The sequence below is a fragment of the Pelobates fuscus genome, chromosome 1, assembly GCF_036172605.1.
Source record: "Pelobates fuscus isolate aPelFus1 chromosome 1, aPelFus1.pri, whole genome shotgun sequence".
Lineage (NCBI taxonomy): Eukaryota > Metazoa > Chordata > Amphibia > Anura > Pelobatidae > Pelobates > Pelobates fuscus.
In genome coordinates, this window is record NC_086317.1 from 377,794,677 (window position 1) to 377,810,296 (window position 15,620).

Here is a 15,620-nt window from a genome sequence, read left to right on the forward strand (position 1 = left end):
GGTTAACCCTTTAAGTGAATTATTGCATTATTTATTGTTTTTTTAGGACCATCTAGAATTATCTACTTGTCCGGCTATCCATCTGTCAGTTATTTAGACTCTTAACAACCAAATGTATTTGCTCTTCACTGGTTCCTCTAAAAACTCAGTTAAAAAGCAACTTGGTCTATAGAACTGTCAATCTCTGCTTCACCATCTTGATATCTAGTTTGCAGTCAGTTTGTTTGTAATCTGCAGTTCGATTTAATGATTTAGAATTATTTTATACTTATTTGTGATTTTTCTTTATTATTATTTTGTAAGAGATAAATTATTTGATTAGAAGTGTGCTTTAGTGCCACTGGTTGTGCTTTACAAATTGTAAAATTAACTGATACTGCATAGTCATCAGGTTAGGCAATATTTTAGCCATTTTTCCATTGCAATACACCAGTAGGTGCATTTTTGTGCCATTTTATTTGTCTGAATCTTTTTTTCCCAAATAACTGCATGGTCAAAATGTGTTAAATGCTATGGAGGAAACTCAGTTTGTCCATACCAATTTATTTTTATTTTTTTTCGGACAAATCAGTTTGTACATATCACATTTTTTTTATCATGCATAAGTCTACAGTTTTGGGGACATGGTAATAAAAAATTAGACTGAAGATTTAGTGGTTTATAAAAGTCTCCAGAGTCAGAGATGTCATTACTTTCCGACAATACATACTCCACTTATATATGACCTCAAGTTTTAGTGTATAAGTGTTTTGGCGTGCCCAAGATAAGTGGGCGTTAAACATTCAGGCAGCAATTTAAGCTACAGTAAGTATGAAAGGTAGGATAAGCGTAAGGAATCAATTAATATCAACAGTAAATTAGGCTGTAGACACTGAAAGTAAGGAATACCCCTAACACCTTAATGAAAAGAAGCAAAACAACACAAAACAAAAACCAGGTTGAAAAAAATGTATGTATTAAGTCCAATTCTTTTGAAGATTCTAGTCCAGGCTTCAGTTGGTGATATATGTAATAAAACAGAAAATAACCAGTAAAAGTGCAGATAGCCAGATATTTAGTGTAGGACACATAACAAGGATATGTGGGATCACGCTCACATTTGCTAGAGCTATAGACTAGCTTTGAGTAAAACAGCGTACATCAGTATAATCTTCACTGACGGATATGTAGATGCTTAGAGGTAAGTCGCACAGCATCTGGATAAATTTAAAATAGTAACACATAAAAAGCAAACAATAGTGCTTACTGTGTAAAACCAAAAACAGGTAAAAATATAATTTGTAATTTACTCACATTTAGTAGAGCAGTAACACCGCTCAAGAGATAGCACTGGAAGAAGCCCCTTGTTTGGCAAAACGCGTTGTGTGTTTTAATATTGTTTTTAATTGTTTTAAGCATTAAAGTTTGTTTGACTTACACTTATTTTATAGTGCAAGACCATTTATTATACTTTTTATTATTTTTTATTGTTCCTGGCACATTTAAAAACTCCTGAAGTATCTATTCTACTTTACGTCCAATACCTAGCAAGGATTGCCCTCAGGAGAATCTACTCAACATTATATCCTTGGTGGGGTTCATACCACCCAAGCGCTATCTCTTGAGAGGTGTTACAACTCTACTAAATGTCAATTACCATTTATATTTTTACCTGTTTTTGGTTTTACACAGTAAGCACTATTGTTTGCTTTTTATGTGTTACTATTTTATATTCATCTGGATGCTGTGAGACTTACCAGCAAAATAGCCAGTATTTCATTATGCAACAAAAGCGGCAGATTGCATTGTTAGCAACGAACTTGCTCTCAAAAACTGAACAGATGTCAGCGGATTACATTACTGATGTAAGTTATTATTACTACTTTAATAATTAGAAGGGGGATAATTCAGTATTACATGTTCACTTACGTTCATCTGCTGTTTTTGAAACCAACAGGTTTGTATTATCACTTTCTGGAAATCCTGCAAACAAATTAGAAATGTGTCTGCTATTAATAAAGGCTTGCCAGATGCAAATATCATGTTTTAGATACATATTTAACAGATCATGTTTTCTTAGCCCATATTGCCTTTGCTAAAAAAGCCACAGTATTAAACTTGCATAATTTAAAGTAAAAACAAAAACAGCTGCCTTGTCTGATCGTTTGAGATATTTTAATAAACTATAAAGCAAAGGAATTTTAATCAAACAGAGTTCCATTTTGAAAAGCAGCAATTACTTTTTTTTTCAGATTTCTGATTTGAAGTTAAATGTAAGATATAGAATAGAAAACAGAATTTGCAGGACTGGTAAAATGCTCAACAAGCCTTGTAAGCCTTTCATTTTTCTCAGCAGTCATTCACAGCTAAGGTAAATAAATGACCAGGAAGAGGATGAGGATGATATCAGCCATTAGCCACCTAGTGTGATCACAAATAAATGTCATTTTGTATTCTTTAAAAGTGATAGAATACAGAGGTAGCATGGCAGTGTGTATCAACTGGCAGGCAAGACTGCCAGGAGTTGCTGGGAGAAGAGGACATCGCAGAGAACAATGGTTATGCATGCTACTTTGGTTTAAGGGGCACTGTCACCGTCTGGTGACTTTGCATAATTCTACAAAGATCCTCAATGGTAACTTCGGCATTGGTGGTCCAGAGGCCGAGAGGGCAGGGAAAGGTGAACTTTACTTATTAAAAACAGTCCCTTGCAGGCGCCGCCATCTTCTTCTGACCTGTACTCTTCTGCTCCTGGTGCTTCGGTGGTGCATGCACGAGAGAACAGCATCCAGGTCTATGGAGACTACCATGGGTAGACAGGATTCTCCATAGATACAGCTAATATCTCTGCAGCCATCACTGGTGGCAGTTGAGAGATTGACACTTCTAGACAACGGTCTAACTCCACCCAGTATCTAGAATTGTCAGGAGTAGGAAATATACAGAGACAAACTACTTTGTCTCAGTGTATCTTTTGACTGGGTTGTAATTTCCATGAAATTCGAACACTGTAAGTTAAGATTTTATCTAAAGATTGTATCTTTATAGAATACTAATTTTGCAGGGGCAAGGGGGATGACAATGCAACTTTAAGTGTTATACATTTATTTTCTAAATGTAAATATATCTAAATTTTATGAGTGAATTCCATAATACCCAGGTGGCAAACTTTCAAGATGCAGATCTGTCATTTTTCAGTATTTCATAAATAGGGAATCTTTAGGAAAAACTCATAGTGACTTATGGTATCTGTGTGTTGTGTTGGAATAATAAGAAAAAAGTAAAGTAAATTAGACAAAAGGCACAGCTTCCAACATCAACATCCGTCAATTCATGATGAGCATCTTCTCACATATCACAAGAATTAATTTAAGGAGGGTTCTGCGGTCTAATGGGATGGTGGCATCTGCAGTGGAAATCCTCAGGCAACTATACCTACCATCAGCCTCATTCCTGGGACACTGAGTAGGGATGACACCTTCAGTGATACTGAAAGTGACAGGGCAACTGTAAATATGTCTTTTTACATCATGTAGCATTTGCAGGTGACAGCAATTTCTTTATGACAACACGAAACACACAAAGCACCTGCTGCTACCCCAAGAAAAGCCGTGAGAAAGTGACTTTATTAATGTGATATGCATCCCCTTATTTTTTTCCCACCCCACAATTTTTTTTATTTTCTATGATCATGTAATTTTATTTAGAATTTTAACATGTTTATGATTTTTAAGATTTTCTCCAAGGTTGTTTTGAGTATGGTTTTAATCAGATGTGGCTCACGTAGATTGCTGTTATCAAAGTGAAATCATTGGTAACAGTTTTACTTGCACTGTAACACTTAATAACATTTTTGTCTGTGCAGACTCATTCTGTTTACACCTCCTCATAAAATGGACAATTTGACAATGATATGCTTCTTTAGCTAGATAGATCATTTTGATGCATTTCTATAGAAAATATGATTAATACAAACTGCATCGGATTTAAAGACCAATCTGTAACTATTATTGTGATTTTCACTTATTCAGAGTCAAATTCCATAAGGCGGCATAGGCAGCCAGCTAGGGCCCAGGTTCTGGCAGGACCCCGGGCTCTGGCTGAGAGGGGTAATACTTGAGAATGCAGATAGATCTCCCAGCATGGCCTTGTGCTCCCTCAACTGCTTTAGAGAGCTTTGTGGTCTGCACTTTGATGGGGTACAGGTAACTTTAACCCCTCCCATCCGGTCCCGAGCACTTCACAATGACTCAAAGTGCCACAGCCAGTGCTCTGAGTCAATAATTCAGAGCACTGGCTGTGACAGGCTGTGTTTTGCACCCATCCCTGTTATAGGTGCCTCAATCAAGGGCCCTATTTAACCTTGATCTGTAGAGAGTCCTAGGAGGAAGCATTTCCCAACTGCACTATTGGATATCTTCACTTGTCTTTGCATTCCAGACGTACTGGAACATCTACCATCACCACTGCTGAAAACATATCCCAAGACTGAGATTATACCATCCACGCTTAATACAGCAGAGTTCTTTGAAGCTTTAGAAATTGTGAGTGTGTTTTTTGTCACAGCACTTAATTTAATTTATTTTAGTACATATTGCACTATTATTCTTTGTCTCCTTTTTTCTTTCTCTTGAGATATTTGACATTGTGTAACAATGTAACTCAGTCCCAGCTTATGAGTTCTTAAAGTGATTTGCACTCATGATTAGTGCAGTACTTTTCCCACCAGACTACCTGTGATCTGCCTGCCCAGCATGCATCCACTGGACCGCTAGGATTCCCCTTAGATGACCTCCACTGGACTACCAGAGAAGGTGAGCAAAAAATAAGCAGGAAAGGAACAACTTAAAATATTACCCCCACACACAACACTCAGCCACACTTAGCCCCACCTCACAAACAACACTCTCCTCCAACATATAGGTCCCAGCCTCCTCCACACACACAACACTTGCCATAATAACACACTCTCAAATATACACTGCTTAAAAAAATAAAGGGAACACAAAAATAACATATACTAGATCTGAATGAATTAAATATTCTTCTGAAATACGTTGTTCATTTACATAGTTGAATGTGCTGACAACAAAATCACACAAAAATAAAAAAAATGGAAATCAAATTTTTCAACCCATAGAGGTCTGGATTTGGAGTCACACTCAAAATTCAAGTGGAAAAACACACTACAGGCTGATCCAACTTTGATGTAATGTCCTTAAAACAAGTAAAAATGAGGCTCAGTAGTGTGTGGCCTCCACGTGCCTGTATGACCTCCCTACAACGCCTGTGCATGCTCCTGATGAGGTGGCGGATGGTCTCCTGAGGGATCTCCTCCCAGACCTGGACTAAAGCATCTGCCAACTCCTGGACAGTCTGTGGTGCAACGTGACGTTGGTGGATGGAGCAAGACATGATGTCCCAGATGTGCTCAATTTGATTCAAGTCTGGAGAACGGGCGGGCCAGTCCATAGCATCAATGCCTTCGTCTTGCAGGAACTGCTGACACACTCCAGCCACATGAAGTCTAGCATTGTCTTGCATTGGGAGGAACCCAGTGCCAACCGCACCAGCATATGGTCTCACAAGAGGTCTGAGGATCTCATCTCGATACCTAATGGCAGTCGGGCTACCTCTGGCGAGCACATGGAGGGCTGTGCGGCTCCCCAAAGAAATGCCACCCCACACCATTACTGACCCACTGCCAAACTGGTCATGCTGGAGGATGTTGCAGGCAGCAGAACGTTCTCCACGTCATCTCCAGACTCTGTCATGTCTGTCACATGTGCTCAGTGTGAACCTGCTTTCATCTGTGAAGAGCACAGGGCGCCAGTGGCGAATTTGCCAATCTTGGTGTTCTCTGGCAAATGCCAAACTTCCTGCACGGTGTTGGGCTGTAAGCAAAACCCCCACCTGTGGACATCGGGCCCACATACCACTCTCATGGAGTCTGTTTCTGACCGTTTGAGCAGACACATGCACATTTGTGGCCTGCTGGGGGTCATTTTGCAGGGCTATGGCAGTGCTCCTCCTGTTCCTCCTTGCACAAAGGCGGAGGTAGCGGTCCTGCTGCTGGGTTGTTGCCCTCCTACGGCTTCCTCCACGTCTCCTGATGTACTGGCCTGTCTCCTGGTAGCGCCTCCATGCTCTGGACACTACGCTGACAGACACAGCAAACCTTCTTGCCACAGCTCACATTGATGTGCCATCCTGGATGAGCTGCACTACCTGAGCCACTTGTGTGGGTTGTAGACTCTGTATCATGTTACCACTAGAGTGAAAGCACCGCCAGCATTCAAAAGTGACCAAAACATCAGCCAGGAAGCATAGGAACCGAGAAGTGGTCTGTGGTCACCACCTGCAGAACCACTCCTTTATTGGGGGTGTCTTGCTAATTGCCTATAATTTCCACCTGTTGTCTATCCCATTTGCACAACAGCATGTGAAATTGATTGTCACTCAGTGTTGTTTCCTAAGTGGACAGTTTGATTTCACAGAAGTGTGACTTGGAGTTACATTGCGTTGTTTAAGTGCCCCCTTTATTTTTTTTAGCCGTGTATATATATATTTGGTGATGGGGATGGAGATGGTGCAGACTTGTCATGGATCCCAACCACATTATTTTCATTGATGGTTCCATTGTTCCTTGACTGACAACAATGCATAGCTTTAAAATATTAGACTTAAAATATACTGGAAATAGTTAACATTAAAAAATGTTATGTATAAAAGCCAAAAAGTAATGCGCAGATGCCAAATTACTCACATACATACTGCTTGCAAGTACAGCAATCAGCAGAAGAGACAGTAGACTCCAATGGACCTCAGGTAACTTGTCAAATAATTCTTAAATGGTATGATTAGCTTACTCTGGGAGGGCACTCCTGGCACCATAACCACTACAGGGGGCTCTGAGTAAAAACGTTTCAGTCCTTCAGCAATTTACAATGTCTTTTCACAGATTTTGCTATTTTTCATGCATGTATACGATGGGCGGTATATTTTTAAAAGCTAGTTCTCTTCACTGGGAAATAGCCTATCAGAGGATTCTCAATGAGAAGCCTCTGAAGATCTCCCAGACTCCCACCATGCATGCACATGCAGCTCATGTTTGCACCCACACTGTAAAGCATTCTGATCTGAGGTCTGAGAAGGAGGTATGCAGGGTGAGGCAGGTATACTCAAGTAGATTGTGCCTGCACCATAGCGCCCCTGAGCTAACGGAAGCAGGAAAAACTTACCTGGCTGTTTGATTGACAGCTGGGGGAGGCTGCTTCAATAATTAATCACAAAACTGCTAATTTCTTGTAGAAAGTAAAATGGTTTATGGGTGTGAAATAGTCTTTTAAGCAACATGAGACAGGGCATGCTTGCTCAGGGAACTTTGCTCATGTTAACAATTATACAAAGGTGATGAGACAGTATCAGAGGCATGATTGAGATGTTCTGTAAAACTCCCAAGTCTGGGAACACAGAAAGGAAATGTTGATGCAGAAAAACTGTAAGCAAACACTATACAGGATCATAAGCAGATTGTGTTTCACTTTCATTATTGCCTTAGCTTTTTGAACTGAGTGGGATTTGAATGCAGAAACAATACAGCATCGAGGTTGAATAAACATCATTCTAGCGTTTTAGTCTTTTTACATAATGTGCAATGCTTTCTGTTCTTTAATAAAGTGTCACAATGGACTCAATGTATTTTCTTATCTCCAGGGAGTGCAGAATTATTAGGCAAGTTGTATTTTTGAGGATTAATTTTATTATTGAACAACAACCATGTTCTCAATGAACCCAAAAAACTCATTAATATCAAAGCTGAATATTTTTGGAAGTAGTTTTTAGTTTGTTTTTAGTTATAGCTATTTTAGGGGGATATCTGTGTGTGCAGGTGACTATTACTGTGCATAATTATTAGGCAACTTAACAAAAAACAAATATATACCCATTTCAATTATTTATTTTTACCAGTGAAACCAATATAACATCTCAACATTCACAAATATACATTTCTGACATTCAAAAACATAACAAAAACAAATCAGTGACCAATATAGCCACCTTTCTTTGCAAGGACACTCAAAAGCCTGCCATCCATGGATTCTGTCAGTGTTTTGATCTGTTCACCATCAACATTGCATGCAGCAGCAACCACAGCCTCCCAGACACTGTTCAGAGAGGTGTACTGTTTTCCCTCCTTGTAAATCTCACATTTGATGATGGACCACAGGTTCTCAATGGGGTTCAGATCAGGTGAACAAGGAGGCCATGTCATTAGATTTTCTTCTTTTATACCCTTTCTTGACAGCCACGCTGTGGAGTACTTGGACGCGTGTGATGGAGCATTGTCCTGCATGAAAATCATGTTTTTCTTGAAGGATGCAGACTTCTTCCTGTACCACTGCTTGAAGAAGGTGTCTTCCAGAAACTGGCAGTAGGACTGGGAGTTGAGCTTGACTCCATCCGCAACCCGAAAAGGCCCCACAAGCTCATCTTTGATGATACCAGCCCAAACCAGTACTCCACCTCCACCTTGCTGGCGTCTGAGTCGGACTGGAGCTCTCTACCCTTTACCAATCCAGCCATCAAGACTCACTCTCATTTCATCAGTCCATAAAACCTTAGAAAAATCAGTCTTGAGATATTTCTTGGCCCAGTATTGACGTTTCAGCTTGTGTGTCTTGTTCAGTGGTGGTCGTCTTTCAGCCTTTCTTACCTTGGCCATGTCTCTGAGTATTGCACACCTTGTGCTTTTGGGCACTCCAGTGATGTTGCAGCTCTGAAATATGGCCAAACTGGTGGCAAGTGGCATCTTGGCAGCTGCACGCTTGACTTTTCTCAGTTCATGGGCAGTTATTTTGCGCCTTGGTTTCTCCACACGCTTCTTGCGACCCTGTTGACTATTTTGAATGAGACGCTTGATTGTTCGATGTTCACGCTTCGATGATTTCGAGCCTATACAGCTTGGAGTAAGACAACATGCATAAAGAGGATGATGTGGTCAAAATACTAATTTGCCTAATAATTCTGCACTCCCTGTAGATTAAACTGGTGGCAATGTCTTTTCGTATGCATACTTGTTTATGTGCAATATTTTGAGAGAGGTATAAAAAAAAAGCTCACATCACCAGTAATAGATGGATATATATTACCTCACTAGTTACATGTGGATATATTACCTCACTGATTACCGGTGGATAAATACTTCACTAGTTAAATATGGATATATTACCTTACCGGCTACCGATGGATAACTACCTCACCATTTACACGTGGAAATATTACCTCACTGATTACAGGTGGATAATAAACTCACTAGTTACATGTGGCTATGTTACCTCACTAGGTACATGTGGCTATATTACCTCACTAGTTACATGTGGCTATGTTACCTCACTAGGTACATGTGGACATATTACCTCACTGGTTACAGGTGGATAATTACCTCACTAGTTACATGTGGCTATGTTACCTCACTAGGTACATGTGGATATATTACCTCACTAGTTACATGTGGATATATTACCCCCCTGGTTACAGGTGGATAATTACCTCATTAGTTAAATGTGGGTATATTACCCCACCAATTACAGGTGGATAATTACCTCACTAGTTACATGTGGATATATTACCTCACTAGTTACATGTGGATATATTACCCCCCTGGTTACAGGTGGATAATTACCTCATTAGTTAAATGTGGGTATATTACCCCACCAATTACAGGTGAATAATTACCTCAGCGAGTACAGGTGGATATATTACATCACCGGTTACAGGTGGAAAATTACCTTGTTAAATAGAGATGGATAATTACCTCACCAGGTATAGGTGGACACATTAGCTTACTGAGTACATGTGGATTATTACCGCATCAGGTACAAGTGGACATATTAGCTCACTGGGTACAGCTGGATAATTACCTAACCAGGTACAGGTGGACATATTAGCTCACTGAGTACACGTGGACATACGACCTCATTGAGTACAAGTGGATACTTACCTCACCATTTACATGAGTAATTTATTACCTTGTATATATTACATAAATAATAAAATTTTATTTTTATTGTGGAACATGCAGCAGGAATATTGTACAAAGAGTAGGGTTAACTATAAGGTGACTCGAAATACATGGGGGTTTGGCAGGGTTCCTAGAACTATGCATTTTGCTTGGTCACAACGGAAGGCCCAAATTGGTAGCCTGCCATAGGCCCCATTAGATTGTAATCCATCTGGGATCGCACTCATTCAGGGAGGCACCTGAGGAATTTAATGAAAACCAAATAAAGAAAAAGGTGTATAGAAGGGAGAGAGGATTTTTCTTTTTAAAAAATTTTGATAGAGGAAAACTGTTTTTAATAAGAGCGATGGAACAGGAGATATAGTCGTAACAGGTGGGAAGGGGACAGGATATATGGCTGTCATAGAAAAGATGGAGACAGGAGATAGGCTGCAATAGAAAGGACAATGACAGGAGATAAGGCTGTAATAAATGTGATGAGGGCAGGAGAAATGGTGTAATAAAAGGGATGAGGACAGTAGATATGGCGGTAAAAGAAGGGTTGGAAAAAGTGATATATTCATAACAGGAGGGAAGGGGACAGGAGATAGATCTGCAACAGGAAAGAAGAGGACATGATATATGGCTGTAAAAGAATAGAAGGGGACAGGAGATATGGCTATAATAGAATGGAAGAGGACAGGATATATGGCTATAATAGAATGGAAGAGGACAGGATATATGACTGTAATAGAATGGAAGAGGACACGAGATATGGCAGTAATAGAATGGAAGAGGACAGGATATATGGCTGTAAAAGAATAGAAGGGGACAGGAGATATGGCTATAATAGAATGGAAGAGGACAGGATATATGGCTGTAATAGAATGGAAGAGGACACAAGATATGGCTATAATAGAAGGGATGAGGACAGGAGATATGGCAGAATACTGATGGATAGCAAGTGATTTTGCTGGTAGGAGAATATACTGAGGAGGGAACATGATATATAATTAAGTAGTGTGGAGAAATAATTTGGCAGTGATAGATGTATTAGGTGGGCATATTTAGTGCTTTTTTATTATTATTACTTATTGATATAGTGGTTCCAGACTTCATATTGGTTGAATGAGGCTCATTAAGCTGCAGATCTGCAAGCCCCTCCCCTTCTAACCCAGCCCAGACTTTCTGTGGCTATCCAATCACAGACTTCCCAATGCAGCTCAATGAGAAGGCTTTGCAAGGCAGGTGCTCTGGGCATGTTTAGCTTCACTGAGCAAAACAAATCAGAAATTACCAGGACCTGTTGTTTGCTTAACAGCCAGGGGGGTGTAACAGAGTTAATTAATTTTTAAATGTGTACATTTCTAGCAAAATCTGCACTTTTTGTTAAATTAATGAAAGGGGACACTGTAGCGGAGTCCTGACAAGGACTTTTCTCCACTGAATCCTTAGGTACTGGAACTCTGGAACAAGGCATTGCAAAATGAATAGCTCTAGCCTTTCCAGTAACTGGGTGACATACAGTTCTTGGAGTACAACTGATTTTTATTGTGCCAAATTCTGCCTTTTATGCAGCATGGTGTCTCCATTCAATATAGTACAAACCCCTCCCAGGCGTTTGTACTATATTGTGGCTGTGAGATAATTTAGTCAAAGATCGTTAACTCAATTATCTCTCAGTTACAGAGAACCATACATAAAATATTCAAAGTACCCGAAAATGACATTCAAATTGTACAGGAACCCCACATGTCTTGTATCCCCAAATAGTCCGGATCTGAGCGCCCAAGTTGTCTAAATAGTTCTCAGATCCATTCAGTGTAGGGGAATTGCCATCGGGTTAAAGTTCTGACCGGCCTCCCACGTGGTTGGAGGAAAGAGGTAACGGCCCGGTCAACTTTCAGGAGTTCCTATGCGAACATAAATGAATGCTCCCACTGGCTCTGAGGGAGCAACTGCTCCCCCAGTTGATAGTGTCTTTTCCCCGAAGAGCACTCTTCTGGCTTGTCTTTGAGAGGAGCAGGCAACAGTACAGTTTTCCTGAGAACCAGTAGGTGTGGTATTTGAAAACAGTTCCATGCGTTCAATGACCGCTGCCTGCGTTCGGGAGACAAAATGGATGCCACTTAATAGAGCATGTGTGTTCCGTTGTATGAATGGCGGCCACCCAGCGAGAGCACTTGAGGTAATTAGCTTCTTTGAAGTTAATGAGCCAGGTGGTGGTCGGTGTTCGGTAGTTATAAAAGGGGTAATGAGACTTATGTACAAGCAACGAACAAGGGATATACGGGCAACCGAACCGGAAGAGGACCAAGTCTGCTACAGACACACTCTTCACACATAAAGCACTTCAGCAAACTAAAGTGCTTTATGGCACTATATATAGTTTCACTTTACGACTTCTATGCTGGTATATAGAAGGTAATCTAATTTTATATTGTCATCTTTTTGAAAAAAGTTATAGCTTTGTGTACTATACTAAATTAAACTGTTATTTTCAGCATTATCAAATATGCTTTCTAACATGTATGTTTAAAGATTAAAAACCATCCTTGTTATGGTGTATGTAATGAGCGCTTTATATTGCTGATTGTTTGAGGTACTTATCACTTATGGATAAGTATTGTGAGGCGGGCAATGTCTACAAAGTTTCTGTGCTCAAATCCCCTGTACCAAAATTATTTTCACCTGTCTGAAATTGTCTAGAATGCTCCCATCTGTTTTTCTTTTGTTTGAAATATACCATAATTTTTATTTCTCTTATTTTTCTGTAGCACCTTTTGTAGCCAGAAATAAGTCATCCTTCTCCAATGGAATTTCTGGACTTATCAGGTTATCAGGTTGCACATTTCAAAGAAAGGCCTTGGGTCCCTCTAACAGACATTTAGTTGGCTCTGAAGTGATTAAAGTGGTTCTGCCACCAAAAATCTACTTAACCCCTTAAGGATCAAACTTCTGGTATAAAAGGGAATCATGACATGTCAGACATGTCATGTGTCCTTAAGGGGTTAAAGGACCACTAAAGTGCCAGGAAAACAAACTCGTTTTCCTGGCACTATAGGGTTATTAGGTCCCCCCCACCCTCAGGACCCCCCTCCTGCTGGGCTGAAGGGGATAAAACCCCCTTCAGCCACTTACCTTTCTGTCAGTGAGACAGCCACTAGAGGCTGGATTAGCCCTCAGTGTAAACATAGCAGTTTCTGTGAAACTGCTATGTTTTCAGCTGCAGGGTTAAAACTAGAGGGACCTGGCACCCAGACCACTTCATTGAGCTGAAGTGGTCTGTCTGCCTATAGTGGTCCTTTAATCTAATCTCTTTTTATATAGCTTCCTATGTCCGAATCTCCTTTATTGTTTCTGGAGAGCTCTAGTTTTCATTAAATACATAAATAAAAGTAAGGGCTATTTTTCTTCATGTGTATCATTCAGGTTGACGAAACTTGACAATGGGCGGACCTTCAAGGACAGTTCTGTTTCAGTAGCCAATCAGGTTTACCCACAATCCATCAGTAAAGTCATTTCCACAGAAAGCAAACAGCAGACATCATGAACAGAGGAGAACAAAATGGCCGCACTCAGGTACTAAGATCCGCCACAAGGAAGAAAAGACAATTAATATAATAAACTGAAGTGTCAAGTAGGAGAGTATAATCATTTAAATAGAGGGGGCAAAAGTAAAGAAAGATCAAATATTATAATTTTTTTTTAAAAGACCAGTGCACTTTAAGTTTGAGCATACGTATCAAACTTTTAGTCAGGCTTCTCTTCCTGTCCGCCCGCACCGCCCACGCCTCACCCTTCTGTCAGTCCCTACTGCTCCCACCTATCTATCCTCCCTAATACACAAGTAGGCCCTTACGATCTGCTGAAGACTTACGTCTATCTCTTGTCCATACTCCCACCTCTGATGCTCACCTTCAAGACTTCTCGAGGGCTGCACCGTTCCTGTGGAACTCGCTTCCTTCCTCCGTTAGATGCTCACCCAGTCTCCACTCCTTCAAAAAAATCATTAAAAACCCACTTCTTCATAAAAGCGTATCAATTAAACTGTTAATAGCTCCTGACTGTATCAATTCAACTGTTAATAGTTCCTCTCTTGCAACTGTCATTAGTCTAATACTACCCTTACCTTTTTGTGTCATTTTACCCCACTCCCTCTAGCATGTAAGCTCATTGAGCAGGGCCCTCAACCCCTCTGTTCCTGTGTGTCCAACTTGTCTGGCTACAACTACATGTCTGTTCGTCCACCCATCGTAAAGCGCTGCGGAATTTGATGGCGCGAATTAAATAATAACATAATAATAATAATAATAATCAAGGTAAGCATTTATAAAAGTAAACATTGGCCCTGAAATTCATCTATGGGACAAACATTGAAATCAATATTTTCAAAGTTTGTATTTTGCCTTGGAATTATTAGTGTTTAATGTTCATAATCATGTTTAAAGGGACACTAGTCACCAAAAGAACTTTAACTTAATGAAGCAGTTTTCGTGTGTAGATCATGCCCCTGTTCATTTCTCTGCCATTTAGGAGTTAACTCACTTTTGTTTATGTTTATACAGCCCTAGCCACACCTCTCCTGGCAAAAAAAATATGGTTTCACTTTCAATCAAATGTTAACTTACTTTATATGTTTTTCATTGCCTGCTCTGTAAATCGAACTATAATCACGCACAGGAGTCTCATGCAAGGTTAGATCTCACATTACAGGAAGTGTATAGGAAGGCAGTTCATGTCACATGGAGGTAGTTGTGACTAGGGCTGCATACACAAAGTGATTTAACTTCTAAATATCAGAGAAATGAGCAGCGAAATTGCAGGGATATGACCTATACATCAAAATGGCTTCATTAAGTTAAAGTTATTTTGGTGACTTTAGTGTCCCTTTAAATGAACCTGTATATTAATAAAATATATAGGTTTTTGAGCACAAAAGTTGGGAAATTAGTGCTACTTTGATGATTATGTCTAAGTATTAAAGAAGAACATCCAGAATTTTATCTAATTCTTTTGAGGAGCATAACATGCCCAAAAGCATGAAAAGACAATTCACAGAAGCATGTATTAATAGAAAATTTAGTAATATAGTTCTCTAAAGTGATCTCCCTTGCTCTCCAACTAGAGAACTGCATGACCTACATCTACTGAAGCTCTTAATTTATACTTGGAAATTCAAAACATATAAATTATAACAGAAAGGAAAATCTTTTATTCTTCTAATTTCTTTACAAAAATGTATTATTCACAATAGGTTGCAATTAGCCCGAGACTTCAGCATACTTCCTTTGATATAATTTATGAATATTTAGAAGAAGGAATAAAAGAAATTAAATATTGTTACAGCGATTACTGCACTGAGTATGAACTACAGAGGAAGATCATTTTTTCCAAAAGGCTTCAGGCATACACATATACCAAACGTACTAGTAAGTTCATTTTACTGTGTATATCTTGCAGAATCGTTAATTTCAGCTTTTATGGAATTGAAATTCACAGATGTGTTAATTAAATAGATTTGGAAAACAAACTCTTGCTGAACTCAGTTTTTGAAAATTGTATTTTTTTGTTTTGTTATTTTAGACATCACAAGAATGCTCCTAATCTTTTGTCTCTTGTGCACTTGGGGGCTTAG

At 39.5% G+C, this 15,620-nt stretch overlaps 1 protein-coding gene across 1 annotated transcript in view; it reads right to left on the reverse strand.

Annotated features, from left to right (window-relative positions):
• ERICH6B (glutamate rich 6B) overlaps positions 1-15,620 on the reverse strand; it is a 224,478-nt gene that overhangs the window by 158,978 nt on the left and 49,880 nt on the right. The window contains exon 5 of the mRNA XM_063444714.1: positions 1,909-1,962. Coding sequence (XP_063300784.1) covers positions 1,909-1,962 — 54 coding nt within the window. The remainder of the gene's footprint in view (positions 1-1,908; positions 1,963-15,620) is intronic.